General features: G+C 34.2%; 1 protein-coding gene across 1 annotated transcript in view; it reads left to right on the forward strand.

The window, feature by feature from the left end:
• Positions 1-20,151, forward strand: part of LOC106881078 (cadherin-like and PC-esterase domain-containing protein 1) — a 171,514-nt gene that overhangs the window by 136,582 nt on the left and 14,781 nt on the right. The window contains exons 8-14 of the mRNA XM_014931294.3: positions 1,346-1,526; positions 5,786-5,958; positions 11,448-11,520; positions 12,022-12,174; positions 14,725-14,829; positions 17,200-17,468; positions 19,195-19,283. Coding sequence (XP_014786780.2) covers positions 1,346-1,526; positions 5,786-5,958; positions 11,448-11,520; positions 12,022-12,174; positions 14,725-14,829; positions 17,200-17,468; positions 19,195-19,283 — 1,043 coding nt within the window. The remainder of the gene's footprint in view (positions 1-1,345; positions 1,527-5,785; positions 5,959-11,447; positions 11,521-12,021; positions 12,175-14,724; positions 14,830-17,199; positions 17,469-19,194; positions 19,284-20,151) is intronic.

Raw genomic sequence — 20,151 nt, forward strand, 5'->3', positions numbered from 1 at the left:
ATACATACATACATGCATGCATGTGCGTGTGTGAGTATGTGCATGTGTAGGTATGTATAGGGGTGCATATTAATACAGGAGTGGCTGTGTGGTAAGTAGCTTGCTTACCAACCACATGGTCCCGGGTTCAGTCCCACTGCGTGGCATCTTGGGAAAGTGTCTTCTACTATAACCTCGGACCGACCAAAGCCTTGTGAGTGGATTTGGTAGACGGAAACTGAAAGAAGCCCGTCGTATATATGTATATATATATATTTATGTGTGTATGTGTTTGTGTGTCTGTGTTTGTCCCCCCAACATCGCTTGACAACCGATGCTGGTGTGTTTATGTTCCCGTAACTTAGTGGTTCGGCGAAAGAGACCGATAGAATAAGTACTAGGCTTCTAAAGAATAAGTCCTGGTGTCGATTTGCTCGACTAAAGGCGGTGCTCCAGCATGGCCACAGTCAAAAGACTGAAACAAGTAAAAGAGTAAAAGAGTATAGGAATTAATATTTATACAATATAGTATTACAAATCCATTTCAGACAATTTTACAAATTGGTTGTGTACATGAGAGTTAGGGAAAGCCTATCTTGACTAAACCCTTTTGATGAGTGCCAAAATTGGTTTCCTTATACTTTCATGTACAAAATCAATTGGCAAAATCAGCTGAAATGGATCTATAATACTGCATTACATAAATATTGATTTCAAATTTTGGCACAACTGGTACTCCTTTTATTGACCCTGAAATGATTAAAGGCAAAGTCAACTTTGGTGGAATTTGGACTCAGAATGTGAAGATGGGCAAAATGCCTCAAAGCATTTTGCCCATCATGCTTAATGATTCTGCCAGCTCACCACCTTGTATCTTGCAAATATTAATATACCAATTAAGATGGTGAGCTGATAGAATCATAAGCATGCCAGGCAACCAGTTGAGCACTGGGGTCGATGTAATAAACTTGCCCCCTCTCCTAAAATAGCTGGCCTTGAGCCAAAATTTCAAACCACTATTATTATACCTACTCAATTGACAAATATTTGTACACCTGTTTTTTCTTAGTCATGGATTATTAAACAAGTATGTGTATACATATAGATACTATAGATTTACATAAGATGAATCACAATGAAAGGGGGGAAAATACTCAATACTGTTAAGTAGAGTGGAATAACATAAATTCAGTGAGGAGTTTATATGAGTCACTATTTGGTGTTTCATGTCCCCAATATTCAGTTAACTGATGATCAAGAATCAGAAATTTTGAATAGCAAATCATGCAGATTCAGCCTTAAATAAATATTATATATATATGTATATATAAATATATGTATAAGTGCATATACTATTCTTCTTCAGCAAACCTTCATCCGATATTATATTCCAAGAGATTCCTAAAGATTTATTACTAATCGATGGTGAGCCACTGTTTCTTAGAGTCTATATCTCTGTTACTTCAATGCACCCTCTGAGAACATATCTTCATACACATATCAAGATATTACAATTACAAGAAGATGATGGTGTGAAATTCTTAAAGGTCAGTATTTTGGTTCTCATATTTCTTCTAACAAGCTATCATCATCATCATCATCATCATCATCATCATCATCATCATCATCATCATCACCACCACCACCACCACCACCATCATCATTTAATGTCTGTTTTCCATTCTGGCATAGATTGGATAGTTTGGCTAGAGCTGGTAAGCTAGAGAAGTACATTGAATTTCAGTCATGTGTTTTGGATTGGTTTCTGCGGCTGGATGTCCTTCCCAAACCAACCACTCTACAGAGTGTACTGGGTGCATTTTTACACGGGCTCCAGCATAGGAGCTTTATACATGGCACTGGCACAGATGCTTTTTATCATTAAATTAGAATGTAAAATATCAGGATGTCCATTGCAAACAAAGATAAGACTTTCCTTCTTCTAAGCAGTTAAATTAACTTTGAGAGATTACTTATTATTTTTTATAAATTATTTTCCCTTTTCTTTAAGTAGGACTAACAATTGTCATTTATTCTTTCATTTTCCTACTAAAAGAGAAATATCAGTTAATTTTTTTTTTCATTACATCACTTAGTTTATTTATCTAAATGTATATCCTTGGCCCACTTGAGTTATTTCCCTTAGCTCATTTTATAGTTTTCAATTATAAAAACTTGTTTATGTGGTTGTTTAGTTAGGTCAGCCATGATCCTATAGACATTTGATCAAAGTTATATTAACTATGATCATTTTGTCTTTCCAGATTACATTATCCAATTTTTTTTTTTTAGGGTGGTAGGGTGTGAGTTGAGAGCAATTTGATTGTTATTTCATGTATATTGAGTGACCACATAAAGACTCTGTTGATTGTCAGCAGAGACAGCCATAGCTGCTTCCATCTAAATGACTTTAGCCTGAAAGACTTAAGGATTGTCTATTTGAGTTCATTGTCTCTGTTACTGACCAAGACACACTCTTCTCAATGATCCAATTCACCTTACCACAAATCTAAGTAATGAAACAGTTGAGCAGATGAAGTTTTACACCTCCTGCATATGAATCATGATTTCAAATCTTTGTTGCAGGTAAAATCTCCCAGATTATCTGTGGGTAAAGGTTTCGTACAATAAATTAATATAATGTCCAAGGAAATATTTATCTCTTCTCTGTTTCACATATTACAAAATCTGAGTTAAGCATTTGTCTTGAAAATTTCTTGAGGTCTTAAAAGATTTAGAGCTAAGGACCATTGAAGTGGTGGTTACATGTTGCTCATTGTAGACTTCAATTGTTATGTAGTAGATATGTCTTCATTTTGTAGATTAACACAAGTAAAACTTGAAATTCTTTTCAAAACAAAGGGCCAAAATAGGATTCCTTTGAATGATCTCTAGAGCAACATTACTTGACAGGGTATGTAGCTCAGAAATCAAAGAGTCCCTTCAGGTCAAGCCACTATTTCTCCACTCTGAGGAGTCACAGTTCCAGTACTATGGACATGCAATGAAAATGTCACAGGAAAGAATCACATGACAGTTTCTTCAAGCTGAGCCAACCAGTAGCAGAGCTAGAGGTAAACCAAAAATGATATGGTCAGATAATATCCATAATCTCAGTTGGTCACACTTGAGAGTCCAGTAAGAAAGTATAATATTGGTTGTTTCTGATAGAACTCTATGGAAAAGGTGCCTGACAACTCTACTACCCCAATAAGCCTCCTAAAAATAGAGGGCTGAGAATATGGATATATGAACTTTTTTAAAGCACAAGAATCCTCAGGGCCATTGATTATCTCTGATATCTGTAACATTATGTGGATGTGAGATAAACTTTATGATAGAGACAATACTGTTTCACTGACGAAAAAAATGAAAGCTACCAAAATACTCACTATTTTTTACGTTACTACTGCTAACTGCAATAACACTGTGTATTGTATTGCTTGTAATTCCAATTTAGGACTAAATGAACTCAACTGGATCAATCTTACCAGTCTTCAACTTTAACCTTATCCAATATCACAAGTCTTGGATAACCTGTGAAGTTCAAGGACATTACTCTTCCCTCCTGACCAAATCACTAAAAACAACCAATGACCACAAATTATTGTACCACTTATAACAGTAATTGAACCACTGATCCCGTGACTATTTCCTCTTGGCTATCTGTGATTCTATAGCAAGAAAGATCTACTTTATAACTTATCCAAAATTATAAAGTATTTCATCAACAGAAAAGCCATAAATTTATGGGGGACAGATATGTGTGTGTGTGTATGTGTGTGTGTGTGTGTGTGTGTGTGTGTGTACATAAATATATACATAAATACATACATTCATACATGCATATAATCAAAAATAATAACTGCTACTTATTTTATCAACCTTATACCATAGGAAGGAGATGAATGACACAAAATAATGCTATTTTCCCTACTTCATATTTTACCACAATACTTCCTACTCTTTAGCATATTTTCCTTTTTTTTAATATGTTTTACTTATGTACTTTTGATAGTAGCAAGTTTAACTAGATGATGATAATGATGAGATGACCTACTATTTTCCCATAATTTCTATCCTTGTTGCGAATATTAGAAATTAACATGAAATATATCATATTAAGGACCTATTTTATTATTTCCATCTTACATTCATTTAAATGTCAGCCTGAGGAGAGAAGTTCTGGAGATTTTGAACTTCTTTTAGGGCTGGATACTTAATCTAATGTACTTTGTCAAACTGAGAGTTTTGTTCCACTGACCTCTTAAATATTAAGTTCAGTATTTAACATACTTATGCTAATTGCTATCAAATAAAAATATTTTACATAATATTCAAATAAAGCAATTAAATACATCTTTGTGTTGTGGGAGGGTCATTAAGCCAATAATAAACACATGCACAGGTTATATTTCACTTCTTTTGTTATTATTAGTCAATTAGTTAACCATTTAACCAATTAACTAATCATTTGTTTGATTAATCATTCAGTCAATCAATCATCTAAGTTTGTTGTAATCCTTTCGATGTCATTCCTGGTCTCTTCAATGACATCCATCTCCACTCCAGATCTATATAATATCATTTATGAATCCACAAGTATATGCATACCCATGTATTGCTGATGCATACCACTTTGCATATGCCTCTTTCTGCATATATATATGTATACATACTTATGTATTGCTGATGCATATCACCTTACACAAGCATCTTCACATTAAATTGGTCAATGAATATCGTATAAATCAGATATTGTGGCAGACATGTTAATCTGCTCCTATCACCACTACCCCTTCAAACAAAAAATTATAAACCCATAGGTTAGTAAAAATACATTGGCATGAGTGTTCAGATAGTAAATATACATTAATATGTTAATAACCCTACATCTGTTATTTTGCATGAATGTATGCTTATATGCTCTGCATATGCATGTGTGAAGTGTAGTACGTTTGAAGATAAATTTCTTATTCTCTTGAGTTATTAGAATGAAAGGTGAAGGGGGTCTTTAAATTGTAATTTGATCTGTGCTTTCTCCAAAATAAGTAAACCAAATAGATTTGAATGTCCATACCAACATACACTCAGTCCATTCACAAAGGAAAATATATTAATCATAAAATAAATGTTTCTAAAATAAACAAATGTTTAACAACCCACACTTCTCTCAGAATCCACATTATACATATACATGAATATGCATGCACTCTCTCTCTCTCTCTCTCTCTCTCTAAAACATTCTCACTTGCATCCCCATAAATATAAATATAGAATCTGTAAGCTAGGAGACAGACACATCTGGATTAGAGAGGAATGTCATTAATGTGGTCTAAAATAACAATGAAAAAACTCTTACAAAACTAGCTGGTTAATTGACCAAATCGTTCATAAAACAATCAATTAAAACGGTTGACTAGTTGACTATCAAAGAAAAAGAAGTGAAATAGAACCTGTCTGTGAGTTTATTATTGGTAAAATGACCCTTTATTATAGGCAAAATCTGTTTCAGCACACAATTTCACATCAAGAATAAAATAAGTAGATAAAACAATTATTTTCAGGTAGCTGACTTAATTTTTTATATACATTTCTTAAAATTCTTGTAAAGAAACCTCAGAGTTAAGATTTTTCAAAGCGGTGATATTAAAATGCAAAATTTGTGTTAATGGAAAGACTAAATAAATAAATAAATAAAGGCCAAACTGGATTAAATTTTTATTTACCATTTTTCATTTTTCTAAAAACACTTCAAAATTTTGTTGAGTATTCCTAATATATAGTTTTCAATTTTCACAAACAGATTACAAATAAAGCTGGGAAACTTTGGAATTTACTGCTGAGAATTCATAACAGTTATGGACAATCATCAGCGGAAAAGTTGCTTTCTTTCTTGAAGATGGAGATTGTCTCCTTGCTGATGTTGGCTGAAACTCTCATCACTCAGTCCAATAAAGTTAAAAGTAAAAATATTCTGTGAGTAGATTCTGTAATTTTAAAATTTTATTAGAATTTTATATGTATCCTGACTAACTAACATTGCCTTAAAAACCCAATTAAAGTTATGCTAAAAAAAGATTAACTTTCTTAATTGTGACTATTTAAAGTGAAGTGATAAAATAATTCTAGGTGTGAATTCTAGAAAATACTTCAGTATAACATTAAAAAAATACAGTGCCACATCAGGGATAATGAGATGGAGGCAGTAGAGGCAGCAGTTGTGGTGGTTCCATAATACTCCTGTACAGCATTTTTTTTTTGTGTGTGTTTGTGTGTGTGTGTGAGAGAGAGAGAGACAGACAGACAGACAGACAAACAATCAAGTAGACAGGGCATACTAAAGACATCTTTCACAAGTATTATCTAAAAATGCAAGTATGCTTAACATTATATGAATTGAAAGTTTATGATTGAAAATCCATTATGGAAATAGATGCCACCTAAGTTTGATTCACAGAAAAAAAGGGGGAAAAAAGCGGGGGAAAAAAGCATAGTACCTAACCAACACAGTACCTAACCAACAATAAGTTGGTTAGGTACTGTGCTATTTTGCTGTAAACTTTCTGTAGTAACTAGAAATCAATGTAAGTAACAGTTTGACTTGACTGTAAACACATAAAACATTATGAGTTAAAGAATTACATCATTGCAGAATAATTTCAATAATTTAAGAACACACAAAACTGTTATATTCACTTTCTGTTATATTTCTCTATAGTGCAGTCTGTTATGAAGTGTCAAAAAGTTTGCTGAAACCAGATATACTGACGCATTTCCCCTGCATCTCAAATGTTATGAGAATTTGTAATAAGTTTTAATAAATTACAAACAAGATTTTTTTTTTTACTTCTAATAAATACAAGCATTGAATCCTTATTTTATTGCTTTTGTAAATGTTTAGAACAAACATAATGTAAATGCTGTGCATGCACATATAAGATAAAATTCTGAAAAAAAAAGAAGAAATGTATTCTGGAATCTAAAGAAAATTTTATTTTACACAAAGATACACTTGTGGAAGAAGGAGACCCAGGAAGACATGGGATGAAGTACTGAAGGTTGACCTCAAGACACTGAGCCTCACAAAGGAAATGACTAAGAACTGAAATATCTGGTACATTGTTGTACTCAAGAAGACCCATCTGCCAGTGCAGAATTGATACTGGTGCTGTGCCACATAAAAACCACTTGTGCTGGATGCCACATTAAAAGCATTGGTGCTGGAGCCACCCAAAAAGCACTCAGTACACTCTGTGGAGTGGTTGGTGTTAGGAAGGGCATCTAACTATAGAAACCAAGTCAGAACAGACAATGGAGCCTGGTGCAGTCCCTGCCTTACCAGCTCTGGTCAAACCATCCAACCCATGCCAGCATGGAAAATGGACGTTAAATGATAATAAGGATAATAATGATGATGCTGATGATGATGATGAATCACGCTTGAATGTGTTTCTTCAGTGAAATGGTACAAGCATGATATTTAAAGACTACATCAGGTATACAGAGAATCATTTATATTTATAAATTGCAGCTGTCCAAGCTAAGATGTCATTAATTGCTTGAAGTATACCAGGAATAATTTCTCTAAACTCTCCTCATCTAACCCTTCAGAAAAAATGATGACTTTACTAAAGACAGAAAGTCAATCTAATACTTGCTAACACCTGTTGATAGTGTTAAAAATAACAGAGAAAAAAGAAAACTGAAAAACTTGAGTAAATTCTGAACAGTTCCTCAGAGAACCACTTGTCTTTGATCAATTGTTATCTTGTGTTCTAAAACCAATTTTCCAAATTACAGTTGGAGAATTTGGTTCTGGCAACAGGTGAAAAAGGAAGTAGGATTCTCCTCGTAACTAGATCAAGCATGGTTGGAAGTGTGATTTTAAGACAATAAATGGGTTTAGGTGAACCATTACTTATTTTGAAATCAATATTCTTTGAACATTATCTTCTTGAATGTCAAATCAATATTCTGATGCTTGATACTATCTCATCTAATGTTTCAGGCTATATGTCATATTTTATTATCTGTTCTTGCTTTTAAATAATAGTTACCAAACATTGTTTCCTCAAAAACAAAAAAAAAATCTTCAAAGAAACTTCATGACATGTGACATTGATTAACCAAAGTAGATTGCCATTCACTTTGAACCAAAAGAAATTAGCTATAAACCATCTGCTGCTTTATAATACAATCCAAGAATATTAAAACAGCTGCATGAACAACACATTTTCTGCTACTGCTGCTGCTACTATACATTGTATAATTGATGCTGAAGATGACCCATTTTTGTGTTCTACACAGTCACATGCAGGCCCACAGAAATTAATTCTGGTGAACAATCATCCTCAATCCCTAGAGATTGGCAACAACAGAAAATCCCTTAAAGAAAACCTGTTTGATATTTGTTAGCTTGGGAAAACAAATATTTTAAAAAATGATTATTTTCATTTATCAAAATATATTTTATAATTTGTCTTTATGAATTGTTTCAAGTAATTCAATTAATCTTTAAAATAAGATTGTTTCTAAAGTTAAGTTACTGCTGACACATTCAATAAAGACAGCATTAAAAAACTGACTAGAAATAATTAAATGGTTAGGAAAAAAACAATATAAGTCAATGACTAATTTTATTTTAGTTGTAGGAATTTGACTAAAGTCACTTAACATTGTAGAATAAAAGAAAAGTAAAATTCATCCACTGTCTCAGTTGTAACTATTCCTAATTGTGAGTGGAATATTCTAAATGAAACATTAACAGTTAACACCAAAACCATTATGACATGCATAGGACAGCAGAATACTGTGAGCTAAGTATGATGTGACATTCAAATCTGACAACAGACTTCTGAGTGTCAAGAAGCCCCCTTGTAATTGTGGAATTGTAAGTTTATGACAATAATCTTTTTCACAAACATTACAGATGTTCTTAAGGCCTTCATAAAAACATATTTCAGTATTCTGGCAATTGTCTAGATGCCTTTTGGTTAACAAGGATTTCATGTGCATATATCCATTAATGTACTTATGTAATGGTACTTTAGATATAAATTTTGCCAAGTTCACTTTTTTTCACTTTTTAGAGGAGGAGATGGACAATGGGTAAATTCTTAGGGGAGGTTCTAAAAAGAGTTGTATGCAATGCTATGCAATTCTAATCCTATTACAGATTTTACAATTACAAATCAAGAGCTGAAACCAACCACCAAGTTGCTTGAACATATATTTGATTTTATTTACAATGGATGGATAGGTGTCCTCACCTTGTTTGTTGTTACCACAACGTTTTGACTGATGTACTCTCCAGCCTTCTGGTGGAATTTCGAACCCAATCCTTTATTTGATTAACGGGGTACTCTGTAATCATTCCTAAGGTATTCTTTTTCTGCTGATGTTATTTTTTGTTAATATTATTTCTCAAGTCCTTGCATGGGATTGAACTCAGAATCCAAGGGTTAGTAGCTTACACTATATGTCCGTGTGCAATTACACAGTGAATTTGGGGGCTTATAAACCTATTATTTTATCTTTCCTTAACACTGGTTTCCATATTACATCCATATCTGCACTAGGTCTGCTTAGGAGGTTATTGTATCCTTGCATATGTGCTGCCTCTTTTAATTTTCGTATTTTCCAGTGGTGATCTCTGTCTATTATTTTAACTTCATCCCACAGAGGAAGGTGGTCTCTGTTTTTCCATACATGATCGGTTATACCCAATTTTTCAATATCTCCTCATGTCACAGCTTTACAATGTTCCTCTACCCTTATTTTAAGGGAGTGACATGTTTTGCCTTTGTATAACCTACCACAACTGCATGGTATGGAGTACATGCAATTTTTGGTCATATATTTTTCTATGGGTGGTTTTACTTGGAGGAGATATTTGTGAAATGTTGTATTACTTCTGAATATTGTCCTGATGTCATATGGACCACATAACTTTTGTATCTTTTCTGAGAGGCTTTGATAAAGGGTAGACAGACTGTGGTCAGTTTATGGGTTTCATCCTCTCTCTTTTTCTTAATTGGAGTGGATAGTATGCTTTCTGGGTAGTTGATGCATGGCAGATTGTTTCTTAGCTTGATCATTTCTTCATGGCATGTATCAAGATCACTACTTATAGTCTTTGCTCAATGTTTTAGGCACTGAGCAATCCCTCTCTTTATACTGTATGGATGGTGGGAATTGAAGTTGAGTTATTATCCAGTGAAGATTGGCTTGCAGTATACAAATGTCCTGAACCCTATACACAGTGTGTGTTATTAATACATCCAGGAATGCCAGCTGATTGTCTTTATCCTTTTCCATTGTGAACTGTATGGATGGCTTTATTGAGTTCACATGATCTAGCAGCACTTGGACATCCTCCTGGTGGGGGCCAGAGTATAAAAATGTCATCAACATATCAAAGCCATAAGGTTGGCTTTAGTGGCGTTGATCCTAAAGCCAAATTCTCAAAGTATTCCATGTATATATTACTGGTGATAGCAGCAAACCCATAGCTAAACCCTCTTCTTGTCGATATATATCAGTATCTACTCTGAAGTAAGTTTCCTGTTGGTATACTAGTGTGTTCTTTTAGAGAGGTGTCTGTCACTAATTTGTTTTGAATCATTGAGTGCTTCATCAGTTGGGACTTCGGTAAACAGACTTATCACATCTAGACTAACCATCTGATTGGATCCAGGTGGGATATCCTTGATCAATTTTGTGAAGTGAGTGGAATTCTTCACATATGATGTTGACATACCTGCTAATGGATTAACTATATTCACAAAGAATCAGCTCAGCGGAAGACATACCAAAACTCTACAGCTCACTATAGGTCCTTATGGAATTCTATCCTTATGAATCTTAGGGAGACCATACATATGTGGCAGCTTACTGTAGTGTTGGGTCAGTTGTCTGAACTTCATAGGTATGAAGTGATCCTTCTTCTTGATTAAGATCTGTGATAACTTTCTCTCTGTTTTCAGAGATGGGTCTTTATTTTGCTGTAACTACCATCACTTATGAGACTTGCCAATTTTTCAGAGTATTCAGACTTGTTCATCCTCACTGTAGCATTGCTCTTGTCCACTGGAAGTATTGTGATGGAACTGTCAATCTGTAATGTTTTGATAGCGAACTTTTCTTCCTTAGTGATGTTTGGTTTGGGAAGTTTCACTTTCTCTAATACCTGTCTCACTTTCCCCCTTAGTTCATCTCCCTGAGCTTTTGGTGTCTTTATGGCTACCTCCTCAATAGGGACTAATATGTTCAAGTATAGACATAATAAAGGGTTGGGTTCAAAATTCCACCAGAACACCTGATGAAGGCTGAAGCGTACATCAGTTGAAACATTGTGGTAACAACAAACAAGGTGAGGACATTTATCTGTCCATTGTAAATAATGTGCATAATTCCTCATCTCAAAAATATAGAATATTTGATTTTATTCTATTTTTATTTCTCAGGTGTCCAAATTGCTTCCAATTGATACACATTGATCTCACTATAGATTCCAGTTTTCGACCATTCATACTTGATGTAAGTATTTATCTGTGTATGTGTGTGTGTCTGTGCACGTGCGCGTATGCGCGAATGTTTTATCTATATGTATAGACCTAGTTTCAACTGTTTGAAAATTTAAAGTCCAGTGATATTGTTTAAGATAAAGACATAGCAGCATCTTCCTGATCTTTACAAATTTTTTTTTTAAATGGTTATAACAAAACCTTCCGTAATTATTTCTACAATAAGAGAAAACTGGGGAGATCTTGAAGTATATATTAACTTAAATATTTTATTGATACAAACAGGGCATTAAGGACTGTGTCACATATCTTGGTCCTCTGTCATTTCCTTTATATGATGGTAAGTATGTGTTTGTGTGTTTGTGTATGAAGAGAGAGAAAATGGAAAGCATTTTCATAATTTGGTTTTCTTTAAATAAGGAAAAATATATCAGCTAACATAGTATTCTGTTGGAAAAAAAATAAAATCAATAATGTTTGTAAACAATAAATGTTTTGTTATGAATTTTTCTAGATCCAGTGTTCACCTGTTGGATCCGATTCAGGTGAAAATCTGCCTCCTAACTCAGTGATCAGAGATCTATTGAACATGGTGTTACAAGAATCCAGTGTCACAATTGACGTTGCCTATGCTTTAGACGAGCAAGGATTAGATATAGGTTTGATGGTGAGTACATATTTCATCGATTGATGGCTTGAAAAAGAAGTACAATGCTGGATGTCAGCTGATTCGTGATGATGGAGGTGTTGGTGATGTAATGGTGGTGGAAGTGGCTGGAAGTCATGGTGAAGGTGTTGGGGATGATAATGATGATGGTGTGAGTGATGTTTGACCTAATGGTATTGATGATGTGGTTGTTGTTGCTGCTGTTTAGGCTCAGGTTAGCATTGATTGAGCCAACCCATAGAAAGATGCTTTAGCTGTCTTTTCAGGGTTTTATAGAACTATATTATTTTATTCATCCTTTCATTATTTAAGACAGGGGTTTTCAAACTTTTGACTTTCGGACCTCTTTATATTTCAGGCTTTACCTTAGGGACCCCCTTATAAACGCTTATGAAATTTATACATAAATATTTGCTTAAAATAACATATATTTTTACATTTATTTATTTAACAGTATTTAACAAATAGGTTTATTGTCAATTAAAAGATTTCGATTAAAAAACATATATAAAATCAAATTGCCCATAAAAAGTATTTGCTGTCTACAGACCCCCTGTGGTCCGCAGACCACAGTTTGAAAACCCCTGATTTAAGACAATCGACTGAGATTGGGGGAAGATTTTACATCTCTAACAGGTCACATAGCCTGTTGAGGTTCCTGATGATGGTGGCAGTGATGAAGATTATGGCAACAATAGTACTGTTGATAGTGGTAGTGCTTATGATAATGGTGGTAGTGGTGATAATGATGATGAAGAAAAATACAAAAATAGAGCCTAATAGTGGTAGTGGCGACATCAGCAGTAGGGATGTATGTGAAGGTTGTACTGGAGGTGGGGTGGGGGGTTGATTGTAATGACAAGCATTTTTATTTTCAAAACGTTTTCATTATTTACATTGTGTTTTTAGAAATTTTTTCCATCAATAAAATTGTACAAATTTATTGTTCACAAATGGCCTCCATGATTCACTGAACATAGAGAATCAACTTATAATGTATAACATAATATGACACACTACTAGTTTATATTTGGCAGTGGTAGATTTAATCTGCAGTTTGTTTTGACATTCCAACCTGACTCTTGAGAATGTCTTTAGAAGAGCCCACTCAGTTGCAACTATTTAGTCCAAGTCTTCAGTCTGGGGTTTCATCTACTTTTCAACCAATCTGGGAAGTTCTTACAAATTATAGCATTTATTGCCCAATTCCTCTAATTATGCTTTTAAAGAAAGCATGATATAAAGTTATTAGTGTGTGGACTATAAAACTACTTTTGATGTCTGATATATAAAGTGACTACTACAATCTGGTAATGATAGAGCTACTTCTAATGTCTGGTACACACAGATACTATTACAGTCAGGTATATGGGAAAAACTACTATTATTGACTGGCACACAAAGAGCCACCACTTTAGCCTAACATATAGAAAACTACTATTTTAGTCTGGTGTATAGACTGCATTCATCTCTATTCCCATCTCTGTCCATCTGTCACTCCCCTTCACACCTTCATGAAACTATTCACCCAACCATCCTCAATTCTGCCTCTATCCTCTTCATATTTGCCTTCTTGTACTTTGTGAGTATGCCTTGACACCTCATCTCCATCATTCTTTCTTCTTTTCTGCTGGGGTAGCCATGTGTCACTTCTACAACAAGACACCTGTTCCTCTCCCTTTGCTGTACTTTAACCTTCAAATGCCTTGCACAAACGTACTTCCCTCAATACTTCACCCCAATTCTGTCAAAGGGTCTCTTATGTTGCAAGTTACTTCGTGACGTCACATGTGCTAGTGTCACATAGAAAGCACCCAGTACCCCCTATAAAGTGTACTGGGTGTTAAGAAGGGCATCCAGCCATTGAACCATACCTATGAAGACACAGGAGCTCAGTACAGTCCTCTGGTTTGTTGGATCCTGTTAATCCATCCAACTCATACCTGCATGGAATAGATATTAAATGATGATTATACAGAGAACTACTATTATAGTCTAGTATAGAGACAGTTACTATTATAGTTTAATATATAAAGTGCTACTATTAAAGTTTGTATCTACAACCAGCAAATGCTGCAAAGTATTTTATGTGTGGATCTAATGACTCTGTTAATCCTCCTATGATACATATATATTAAAAAGCAGTTAGTCAGTAATTCATGAAATTACAAGAATTTGCAATACTATATTATAATCGTTGCAAGTATAAAGTAGTTGTTGTTTTCTAGTTGTGCCAGATCATCCCTGACTAAGTGGATCTGTGATCAAAGGATTTTCAGCCACAACCATCCTGTCTTTTCTTTTTTGGAAATAAAACTAAATTATCCAATATTATTTTCCTTTTATGGTGGATGTGAGTCATTTGAGAGAGATGTAACTGCTATTTCTAGCAGATTAAATGAACTTTTAGATTCCCACATTGGCTTGACTGTACTATAGTATACTTAAGTATACACCAGTACACTAATTATGTATAGTATTAGTACACTAATTATGTATAGTATTATTGCTATTTTATATGTATAGTAATATAATTTTTTATTTTTTCAGGAAGGTCAGTGTAATGTATTTGACCAGTTCTGTTTGTCAAACCAACAACTTCTTTATCTTCTGGAAAGTCGAGCAGAGAGTTTAAACCTTGGTGAATTCATACGCGTAAGGAACATATTAATACTTAAAACATTAAAATAACTAAAATAGTTTCAAATATGTAGCAACAAAATAAGAAAATATTAGACAGGGACTTAAAAATCGATGTGAAACAGTCCTTCATTTTTCTTTCCAATTTTTTGATACAAATATTCACTATCAATTATATTGAAGTTTTGCAAATAATATGTAGTCAATATCTAGCCTCGGTGGCTGTTTTCTGTTATGAGGCTTTTTAGTCATAATCAATTCTATAGTAAACTTATTCAAAGATGAAAATATGCAGCCCACATGCCAATATTTCTTTGAACTTCATCTGGAAGCATGGGAGATAACTCAAGATATTTAATTTATATTTCAAATTATCAATAGCAATATATTGATTCGATCTGACCTTGTGCCAAAATTTGAAACCGATATATGGATTCAGAAGATATAAAGTAATGCTTATATATTGGTATATAGAAGGAGGAATATTTAAAAATTAAGTTATTTCTCAAGTATCATTCACATGATAAATTGTAGTGTCAAACACCAGATTTATTAACAAATTGGTTTCAAATTTTTGGCACAAGGCCAGCAATTTTAGGGGAGAGGTTAAGTCAATTACATCAACTCCTATGCTTGACTAGTACTTATTTTACTGACTCTGAAAGGATGAAAGGCAGAGTTTACCTCGGTGGAATTTGAACTCAGAACATAAGGATGGATGGAATGTCGCTAAGCATTTTGCCTGGTGTGCTAATGGTTCTGTCAGCTTTCTACCTTTAAACCAACCATTTCATCACAGAGCACAGATTCAATTTACAGATCTACGGATTCAGCATGTTTCCACTGCACCACTCAGCTCAACAGATTCATAAACAAATTAGTTAACAATAATGATTTCATGTCACACTGACACAGGGTTAGTAATATGTAGGAGAGAGAAATATAGCCATGTGGATTAGACCCATAGAACAGGCCTGCTACTTATACCTTTGACTATGTAGCAATGCTATTCCAACCATAGCTTGATTTTTAAAAAAGAATATTGTCTTCAGTTAGATAAGCCTTTTATTAAAGTAAAAGCTATTTGCCAACATAATGTAGCTGTCCCGAAAGGGACGATGTTACTGTTATTTTAGTCCCAAGAAGCATCGTTTCTAGCTGGCTATACGACACACTATCAGTGTACCGGTAGTGCGTCATATAGCCAGCTGGAAACGATGTTTCTTATTTCTTTATTGCCCACAAGGGGCTAAACATAGAGGGGACAAACAAGGGATTAAGTTGATTACATCGATCCCAGTGCGTAACTGGTACTTAATTTGTCAGCCCCAAAAGGATGAAAAGCAAAGTCGACCTTGGTGGAATTTGAACTCAGAATGTAGCAACAGACAAAATACTGCTAAGCATTTCGCCCAGCATGTTAACGTTTCTGCCAACTCGCCACCAGTTGGAAATGATGTTTCTTGGGGCTAAAACAACAGTAACATCTTTCCTTTTGGGACAGCCACATTATGTTGGCAAACAGCCTGTACTTTAAAGAACTGTTACTGAATGTCTCCCTTTGAGAGGTTTAGAAATAAAACCTTTTATTACCAACACATTTGAGACTATTTGTACTAAAAGCTCGCATTTGAGACTATCTGTACTAAAAGTTCACATTTGCATTAAATTCTCAGCCTAAAATTTCCACCAAAATCTGGAAGATAACCTGAAATTTCAATTTGTCAGCACCAATATAATTCTTTCTACTGCAGGTGCAAGACTTGAAATTTTGGGGGATGAGGCCAATCAATTGCATCAACCCCAGTATCCTCACTTTGAGGATGTAGCCCTCTTTCCTTTCCATCTGCCTCAGAATTCCTGAAAGGATCATAAACACTGTCTCCCCCCCCCCACACTTCCCTAAAAAAATTAAAAAAGTAAATCTCAAGTATTTTTTTACTTATTTCGATCATTGGATTCTGGCCATGCTGGGGCACTTCTTTGAAGGGTTTTATTCTAACAAATTGACTCCAGTACTTATTTTTAAAGTCTGCTAATTAATCTATCGGTCTCAAGAACATAAACAAACCAACAGTGGTTGTCAAGCAGTGGGGGGCAAACACAAACTAAAAGACACACACACACACACACACACACACACACATACAAACAGGCTTCCACACAGTTTCCATCTACCAAATTCACTGACAATTGGTTGGCCCAGGACTATAGTAGAAGACACTTGACCAAGGTGCTGCACAATGGGACTGAATCAGATACCATATGCTTGCAAAGCAAGCTTATTAACCATACAGACATTGAAAACCAGTCAATTTGATCCTTGAAGACATTATCACAAAACAGTTGAAATTACTTTTCTTTTTCACTCTTGTGTTTTGACAGCTATATCCTTCTGAAGATATCAGTGTCTACAACAATTTGGTACAACAATTACAGCAATATCTACTGGAAAATAGCATTCCTACGAAAGACAAGAGTACAGAACGTATACAGTTACAAATTGGCAGAAAAGACATCACACTTCATACTGCTTTGATCCACTCATTATTAATTGGCTTAGAGACATTTTATGCAAGTAATACAAACAGAAATCCAAGAATCCCTGACAATCATGACGTGATGGAGTTTTACATGGACCCAAACATATCAAAGTAAGAACTTGTTGACAATATTTGCATTTGGATATGTTTTATTTTACTTAGTTGATAAATGTTTCTCATTTGATACAAATATAATTCAGTCTATACCATAAATGCATATTTGTGGTCTTACATTCATAATTATAGGCTTGCATAAATACTGCATGTAGTGATATGAATAATATAGATGTTTTTGATCTAGTTTGTATTCTTTGCCTTCAAATTTGATGGCAAAAAATCCAAACTAGATCGAAAACATCTATAAAAAGATTACACACACACATGCATGCACACACACACGCACACTCACACGCACACACACACACATTCATAAACTATAAACACACTTACACATGTTTAAATATGTATACATACATCACACATACATGAATACAAAAATACATTTTTACAGACACATGCTTTCATATATTGTGTGTGTGTGTGTGTGTGTGTGTGTGTGTGTGTGTGTGTGTATGCATTCACATTAATATAAAACATACTTTATTATGTGTGTGTATTTATATATATATGCATACATGCACAATTGCATGAGTACAAAAGCATAGTCATTCCACTGATGGATATATATACAAGTATTTGATTACAAAACGTGCGCACACACACACACATACACAACAAATCCAACTGTATATATTTATTTCTTTTTTTATGAACTACAAAGTTGCATGTGTGTGTGTACACATGTTATAAAAGTAGATGTGGACTGGAAGAATGAGAAGGGTATTTGACTAAATAAACACCTTGTAGAATTTAGTTACGTCTGTTTATGATGATGTTTGAATTTCAACAAAGTCCACTTTAATTTTCATCATTCTGAAGTTGTAGTGCACCTGAGCACAGTATACAATAAATTCATTTCTTTTTTCTTTTATAAGATAAAGAAAGGCTCACCAAGTACGAAGGTCAATATAATTGACTGATCCCTCTCACAAAATTTGTGACTTTATGCTTATGTTAGAAATCATTATTATTAATGTTATTACTGGCAGTAAACAGGTTGAATCATTAGACTGCTAGACAAAATGCTTAGCAGCCTTTCTTCCACTATACATTCTGATTTCAATTGCTGCCAAGGTTAACTTTGCCTTTAATCCTTTCAGCATCAATAAAATAAGTATTAGTTGAACACTTGGGTCAATATAATTGACTTACCTGCTTCCTCATGCTGGCCTTGTGCCAAAATATGAAACCATAATTTTTTAAAGAAATCACTATCATTATTCCTTTTGTATGCTTTTGTTGGGTTTTTTTTTCTGGTCATAATTGATTGCACATAGACCATCATTGTGTTTTGTAATTTGTCCTTGTAAAGCATCATTCTAGAATGGAGGATTCATGAAACAGTTAGACAACTGGCCAACGTTTTGTAGAATTTGTTTCAGCTCTTTGTATTTAGCAGCAATGCCTATGACATCACTGATGCTAATCTTTATCAGCCCAAATCAGCAGCCTTTCCCTTGGATAAACATCAACAGTGTAAAGAGGTAGAGACATTTACGCATGGGAAACTGCAAGTCTTCCTTAAAAAAAACCTTGCGTAAACCTGCACTTACATATACAGATGCTTGGCCAACACTAACTGACAGGGACCCTATAAAGTCCTCTCATCCATTGCCCTTCTGTCATATAAAATTAATTATTTATAAATTCTTTGCTAACATTTCTTCCTTTGCTTTAGTTTATAAATCTAATGAATATATTATTTCCTAAAATCCAGGAAAAGTGATGTCTTCCTGCCGACTGTTGCTAGTTACACAAACAGAAAACTGGAAGAGAAGAAATATCAAGAGGCAGATTTGAAAGACCGTGAGTTACTTTCAATTGGTTAACTTTCTCTCATACATTTCATTTCACTCATGTAATATCTTAGCTTTGTACTTAAGTCTTTAATTATATATTTTAATAAGGTGGTTTTCTTTGTTATGTTTTTTATTTATTTTTTTATTTATTTATTTATTTGTAAGTTGGTCCTGTGACCTTTGCACATCCTTTTAAACTTAACCAAAACATCTACATGTCAATCATGGGCCAGAAGAGAACCAGGGTGGGTTGGTTCTATCTGAATGTTTCCAATAAAGAAAGAAATTCTACTAAAAGCCCTTGTGCTGATGTTAAAGCTGGCAACATGTTAAATCCACATAAAAAAATACTTTTGTATGCTGGGAATCTAACTAGGTTACCTATTTCTGTAGTATTTAACTTAGTATGTTTTCATTGCACTTGTTGACTGAAAGAGTAGTAGTGATGAGGATGAAATGAGTAGAATAATTGGCTTTGTTAAAATGTTATATTTACTAATGAAGTTGACGCTCATTATTTAAGATGTAAACTGAGAGAAAATGAAATGGATGTTGACAAAAAGTGAGTGAATGTAACATTGGAGAGAAATTATAGAGTTAAAATTAATATAAGGTAACAGAGAATTTCACTTACTCTAGATTTGGATAGTCTTTGTGTTAATTGAGCTATGAATAAAAGATATAGCAAGGCATTGGTGTGGCCATGTGGTAAGAAGTTTGCTTCCCAACCACATGGTCCCCAGTTCAGTCTTCCATTATAGCTTCAGGCCAACCAAAGCCTTGTGAGAGTATTTGGTGGATAGAAACTGAAAGAAGCCCAGTGTGTGTGTGTGTGTGTGTGTGCGTGTGTTTGTCTCCCACCACAGCTTGACAAC

The sequence above is a fragment of the Octopus bimaculoides genome, chromosome 2 (assembly GCF_046866305.1).
Source record: "Octopus bimaculoides isolate indiv1 chromosome 2, ASM4686630v1, whole genome shotgun sequence".
In the NCBI taxonomy this organism is placed as follows: domain Eukaryota; kingdom Metazoa; phylum Mollusca; class Cephalopoda; order Octopoda; family Octopodidae; genus Octopus; species Octopus bimaculoides.